The sequence below is a fragment of the Aulostomus chinensis genome, chromosome 1 (genome assembly GCF_037954235.1).
Source record: "Aulostomus chinensis isolate RoL2024-O1b breed Wild chromosome 1, RoL_Achi_v1.0, whole genome shotgun sequence".
In the NCBI taxonomy this organism is placed as follows: Eukaryota; Metazoa; Chordata; class Actinopteri; order Syngnathiformes; family Aulostomidae; genus Aulostomus; species Aulostomus chinensis.
The window spans coordinates 16,505,480-16,512,510 of record NC_141320.1 but is presented as its reverse complement, the minus strand read 5'-3'; the positions used below and the strand labels follow the sequence as shown (position 1 = coordinate 16,512,510).

At 44.7% G+C, this 7,031-nt stretch overlaps 1 protein-coding gene across 1 annotated transcript in view; it reads right to left on the bottom strand.

The window, feature by feature from the left end:
* Positions 1-960: 960 nt before the first annotated feature.
* The window catches only part of LOC147270554 (protein NLRC3-like), a 20,414-nt gene continuing 14,343 nt past the window's right edge, over positions 961-7,031 (bottom strand). The window contains exons 8-9 of the mRNA XM_086198535.1: positions 1,965-2,138; positions 961-1,521 (exon numbers count right to left, since the gene is read on the bottom strand). Coding sequence (XP_086054661.1) covers positions 1,515-1,521; positions 1,965-2,138 — 181 coding nt within the window. The 3' untranslated portion in view covers positions 961-1,514. The remainder of the gene's footprint in view (positions 1,522-1,964; positions 2,139-7,031) is intronic.

Sequence of the window (7,031 nt, the reverse complement as noted above, 5' to 3'; positions counted from 1 at the left end):
AGGGGTCGCTATTGAGTGGCCAACACAGTGTCAAAACAGTGCCGACACAGTTAGTGTAGTGTGTCAGTTCACTCCTTAAGGGATCATCATCCAATCACTACCTTGCAGTCCTCATCCATGCTGAGGAGGACAGACCTGAATCCTGTCTCCCTTTAACATCACATGGAGTTTGGTACTCTTTCAAGATGAACCTCACTTCTGACTTCCTTTGCTCAACGGTTCAAGGAGTTGGGAGTCCTCATCTATTTAATTCTAACATGGATAGAAAAGAGAACGTCTGCTGGCCCAAGGGATTCATTTCAGCTCAGCTTCAACAACCTTTGACAACCTGAGTTCTTGGGAATCAAACATCTGTTTCATTTTAACGTCGTTGTAAAGTCTATAAAAAAGTTCATGTCAAGAAGTTCTCTTTGAATGCAGCAGAAACCTTCATCAGGAGGGTTACCAGGGTCTGGGGTCAGCAGGAATACAAACAAGAGACAATCAGGAACAACCTTCATCAGGAGGGTTACCAGGGTCAGGGGTCAGCAGGAATACAAACAAGAGACAATCAGGAACAACCTTCATCAGGAGGGTTACCAGGGTCAGAGGTCAGCAGGAATACAAACAAGAGACAATCAGGAACAACCTTCATCAGGTGGGTTACCAGGGTCAGGGGTCAGCAGGAATACAAACATGAGACAATCAGGAACAACCTTCATCAGGAGGGTTACCAGGGTCAGGGGTCAGCAGGAATACAAACATGAGACAATCAGGAACAACCTTCATCAGGAGGGTTACCAGGGTCAGGGGTCAGCAGGAATACAAACAAGAGACAATCAGGAACAACCTTCATCAGGAGGGTTACCAGGGTCAGGGGTCAGCAGGAAGACAAGCAAGAGACAATCAGGAACAACCTTCATCAGGAGGGTTACCAGGGTCAGGGGTCAGCAGGAATACAAACAAGAGACAATCAGGAACAACCTTCATCAGGAGGGTTACCAGGGTCAGGGGTCAGCAGGAAGACAAACAAGAGACAATCAGGAACAACCTTCATCAGGAGGGTTACCAGGGTCAGGGGTCAGCAGGAATACAAACAAGAGACAATCAGGAACAACCTTCATCAGGTGGGTTACCAGGGTCAGGGGTCAGCAGGAATACAAAAGAGACAATCAGGAACAACCTTCATCAGGAGGGTTACCAGGGTCAGGGGTCAGCAGGAATACAAACAAGAGACAATCAGGAACAACCTTCATCAGGAGGGTTACCAGGGTCAGGGGTCAGCAGGAATACAAACATGAGACAATCAGGAACAACCTTCATCTGGAAAAGCTGAGAAAGCCTGAATCTTGAAGCTGTCTGGGGAACTGAGCCTCAGGGAATCAACCTCCGCTGGTTGGGCTCAGAAGCTGTACAGAGAAACTCAACACTCCTTTTCTGGGCAGGGAGAGACCAGCAAGGATGCACTCAAGTAGCTCGTCCTTCAGGAGACAAACTCCACATGTGAAGCACCTTCAAGTCCATCAGGCTGGTGTCTAGAGCCTGGAGGAAAGACATCAAAAAGACGTGGTGGGTATGAGCCTCAGCAGGAAGCAAACGCTCAGCATAGTGGGACAGTTTAAAGACACAGGAGGTCTGATGGAGGCCTCAGGCACCACCTTGCAGGAAGTCCCTCTGCACCCACATTTCAGGGAAATTGTCTTTACAAACTGCAGTGAACTTTAGATGTGCTGGTTTATAGTATTTCACTGTAACAGTTATGAATGAAACAAACTAAAAATAATCAGTATTTTGTGAAACTGTCCATCATGTCTGAAATATTTTGATGTCACTTTGGGGCCCAACATCTCCCTGAGGGCCTCCTCCAGTTGGTCTAACGTCTGATCAAACACCAGAGAACAAAGCAAATATGACTGAATCAGTTCTGAGGAAGTTCTGGGGAGAACCTTTATTGTTGTTCTGAAGCTCTGCTTCTATGTTCCTACCTGAGAGTCTCCAGCCTCCAGTGAGGATCCTTCAGTCCAGCAGACAGCAGCTCCACTCCTGGGCCTCCTGGATGATTGAACCTCAGGTGCAGCTCTCTCAGGTGGGAGGGGTTGGAGCTCAGAGACGAGGCCAGAGAAGTAAAACCTTCCTCTCTGATCCCACAACCTAAAAGGCTGCAGTTAAGAGAACAGAGTTAATTCACTGTTCTACCAAATCCTGGAACCTGAACCTCTCAGATGTTGATGGTCTTCACTCCAAGTTAGTGAGGTTTTTATAGTTGCTTTAGCAGTGCCAGGCTAAAGGCTGTGGTCCAACTGCACCGTCACAGTGACAGTTTCCTCGGGAACAAAGCTACCAGGCCTCAGTAATCTACTACCAGCAGGATATTCCAGAGGAACTGTTGACAAACAGCTGGATTCTGTCCATCTGCTCTCACTGCTTCCCACACCAGCAGCTGCTTTGTCAAGTTCCTCTGGTCTTCACCAACAAATGGAACACTTCCTCCTCCAGTCTTTGTTCTGACTTCTCTCTGGTGACCTGCTTTGATCAGTGAGGTTTCTGCTGTTTCACTGTCATGACAGCGTGCAGGTTGTTGAGTCCCGTCACTCACGACAGGAGTTCACCTTCTCACTACCCTCTGATAAAACGCTTCTTTCTCCATTACTATAGAATCTATCACACATTCATAGTTAAGGATGAACCACAGGAACAAGCTCCTCCTCCACTGTGTTACCATGGTGACGAGTCCCCACCCACATCAAAGAGAGACGTGTTCAACCAGAAGTGCTTGGAGCCGCTGCACGAAGCAGGCAGACACCTCTGGGTGGCTGGAGCCTTTTTATGGAGGCGGCAGCAAATGCTGCTGTTCCCTGGAAACAACTGGAAATCCAGGCTGGAGGTCAGGAAAACAACACATTGGACTCAGGCACTCGTGCTGAAGTTGACCATCACTTCTTGAGTGACGTCCCACTGCTACATGGTGACCACTGAGGGAGGTTTGGAAGGTGACTATTCATAAAGAACAGATTCACAGCAGTAGTTGACAGGCATTCCTGCTGTTGCCATAGCAACCAACCTGCCTCCGTGATGTGGCACATCACTGTATAAGTGTCAGGTGACCTGAGGTTGGAGAAAGGGCTGGTAGCTCTGCTTCCACTGTTGGAGATCACGACGACGCTGACCGACACTTCTGAGCGTTTGAAATTCCTCCAAATGTCAGACTGCCGGTTGCTCACTGATCAGGCTTCGATCGACCCTCCAGAATAAAACTGACCTTCATGTGGCTTGAACATCGGCTCAAATCTCTTCATTAAGAACATGTTTTGTTGTCACATGACCTTTGAACCCCAAAATCTAACCAATTCATCATGAACGTTTGAGTCAAAGTAAAGAAATTGTGGGTGGAGTGGAGGCCTGCTAAGATGAGAGCTGGACTCTGACCTTAGAGTTTCCAGGTGACAGTGTGGATCCTCCAGTCCAGCACACAGCAGCTCCACTCCTGAATCCTGCAGCAGGTTCAGGCTCAGGTCCAGTTGTCTCAGACTGGAGGACTGAGAGCTGAGAACTGAAGACAGAACTGAACAACTTCTCTCTGAGAGCTTACAGCCCCTCAGCCTGAAGAAGAAATGGAAACATGAGCAAACATGGCGTCAACACCAACTTATCAATGATGAAATCTCTTCTCATCTCTGGTTCAGGATCAGCTTTGATATGTGGACGTTTGGAGTTGATGCCTCATTTGCATATTTAAACAGGTTGATAGGGAACCTTCAAGAACTTTGATAGAACATTGAAATGTCATGGTGGGAAAATGAAGTCATCATTGATCCTGAAGATGTCACTAAGAGGCCTTCAGTGCTGGATGATGATGTCACAGTCAAGTTGACCTTTGGGATATTAATTGTCATGATTTCATGCTCACAGACGTTTGAGAGTCTCTTGTTTCTTCAGAGTGAATCATTGACTTCTCTCTCCTCTTGCTGTCAGTCTTAATAGCAGGCGTGCCAGCACTCCATGTTTCCTGAGATCTGATCACTGGAACCACATTCAGAGGTGGTCTGGTCCACATGGGGCCACATTCTCTCAGTGGTTTGTCCACCAATGAGTCCTGGGCCCCAGTGAAGGATCAGCTGATGTCCTCTGTTGAAGCAGAAAGACCATCGCTGAGCGAACGGCGGCGTATTATGACACCGTCTGATCACGTGACAGCTCACTGAGAGAGATTCTTCTGACGGCTCTGAGGACAACATGACCTCATGGGGTTGTGTCTCAATCACAGGTCACGTTTCAGGACGTTTGGCTGCCGTGTCCACTCATTCTCTGCTCTCTGTGTCTCTCTCCCACTATCAGATCCAGGTGTGGAACCACTCATCCAGAGATCGATGAACCACTTTCTAACCCTACCATTCACATGCATCCATCTGTGCTCAGCAAACTGGTGTTCTGATGGACACGCAGAGGAGAGAGAGACATTTTCCTGCCATCGTTTTGGAGAGTCTATGTCAACACTTTGGCTTTTAGAAAGACGGAGGAGGTTTCAATCAGTCGGTGGCTGTTTGGAGAATGTAAATGTGGAATAAAACACAACGGCAACACCACTGATCTGTTCAACCACCTCCTGAGGCGCCACACCTGGGCCGGCCAGGACCGCCCTCATGAACCTGAACAGAGCTTTGGTGCACTTTATTGTTGTGCTGTGATGCTGCAACATGCAAAGCACTGATAATTCAAACAAAAGGTAGACATTTGCCATGAACTGTTGTGTTCTTGTTTCTGTCCATTATTTTAAACCTGATTCCCTACAGCAAACAGCAGAGATCTGGGACTCCTCCCTGAACTCTCTAGTAGCCTGGTATTCATGGCACAGTTGGACAGTTTAGTTGAAGTCTGGCAAAAAGTGACTGAATCACTTTAGAGACCCCGAATCGAATCGACTCCAATCGTTCTAAATGAATCAAAGCTGCAGTCATGAATCGTGATTCAAATCAAATCTTTGTTAAGGTGAATCATTCCAACCACATAAGATCCATCCAGGTGACGCTCAGTGGGGGAGGCAGGTTTCTGCTACTGACCTGAGAGTTTCCAGGTGACAGTGGGGATCCTCCAGTCCAGCACCCAGCAGCTCCACTCCTGAATCCTGCAGCAGGTTCAGGCTCAGGTCCAGTTGTCTCAGACTGGAGGACTGAGAGCTGAGAACTGAAGACAGAACTGAACAACTTCTCTCTGAGAGCTTACACTTCACCAGCCTGAAGAAGAAATGGAAACATGAGCAAACATGGCGTCAACACCAACTCATCAATGATGAAATCTGTTCTCATCTCTGGTTCAGGATCAGCTTTGATATGTGGACGTTTGGAGTTGATGCCTCATTTGCATATTTAAACAGGTTGATAGGGAACCTTCAAGAACTTTGATAGAACATTGAAATGTCATGGTGGGAAAATGAAGTCATCATTGATCCTGAAGATGTCACTAAGAGGCCTTCAGTGATGGATGATGATGTCACAGTCAAGTTGACCTTTGACCTTTAGGATCCGTGTCATCAGTCAGAACTGGGCAGTCCCAGTCCTGAGCAGAACCAGAAGCAGAGCCACATTTCATGGTTCTAAGTCTCTCCACTGGTTGTCTTCCAGTGTGCACATTGATGGTCCTGTTGTGGGCTTGTTGTTCAAGCACTTCCTGGTCTCCACCAGCATGTCTACTGGTCTTCAGTGGATGAACCAGTGCAGCCCCTCAGCTCCTCCTAGGAGTTTAGTCACTGCTCTAAAGTGCCCACTAAAACCTCTGGTGAGGCCCCTTGAGCTGAATATATATATATGAAACTCTGAATATATATACGAAATTCTGAATATATTGAAATAAACTCTGAATATATATATGAAAATCTGAATATATTGAATGAAACTCTGAATATGTATACAAAACTCTGAATATATATATGAAACTCTGAATATATTGAAATAAACTCTGAATATATATATGAAAATCTGAATATATTGAATGAAACTCTGAATATATATATATGAAACTCTGAATATATATACGAAACTCTGAATATATATACAAAACTCTGAATATATATACAAAACTCTGAATATATACACAAAACTCTGAATATATATATAATGAATCCTGAATATATGGAGTGAAACTCTGAATATATTGAATGAAACCCTGAATATATGGAATGAAACTTTGAATATATTGAATGAAACTTTGAATATATTGAATGAAACTTTGAATATATATAATGAATCCTGAATATATGGAGTGAAACTCTGAATATATATATGAAACTCGACTGACGTCAGACTTCATGGCAGTGCCTGCGGGCGGCCATGTTTTTCCTTCATAAAAAAGCAGAACTATTAACGGAACACTCTGCTGTGTGTAGAGGTCCGTATTTAGATCTGTATGGTTAGCTCAATATAGTTTTCAGGTGGTTCAATGAAGGTTAAACAGTGATCGTATTTAGATCTGTATGGTTGGCTTGATATAGTTTTCAGGTGGTTCAATGAAGGTAAAACAGTGATCGTATTTAGATCTGTATGGTTAGCTCAATAGAGTTTTCAGGTGGTTCAATGAAGGTAAAACAGTGATCGTATTTAGATCTGTATGGTTAGCTCGATATAGTTTTCAGGTGGTTCAATGAAGGTAAAACAGTGATTGTATTTAGATCTGTATGGTTCGCTCGATATAGTTTTCAGGTGGTTCAATGAAGGTAAAACAGTGATTGTATTTAGATCTGTATGGTTCGCTCGATATAGTTTTCAGGTGGTTCAGTGAAGGTAAAACAGTGATCGTATTTAGATCTGTATGGTTCGCTCGATATAGTTTTCAGGTGGTTCAATGAAGGTAAAACAGTGATCATATTAAGATCTGTATGGTTCGCTTGATATAGTTTTCAGGTGGTTCAATGAAGGTAAAACAGTGATCATATTAAGATCTGTATGGTTCGCTTGATATAGTTTTCAGGTGGTTCAATGAAGGTAAAACAGTGATCATATTAAGATCTGTATGGTTAGCTCGATATAGTTTTCAGGTGGTTCAATGAAGGTAAAACAGTG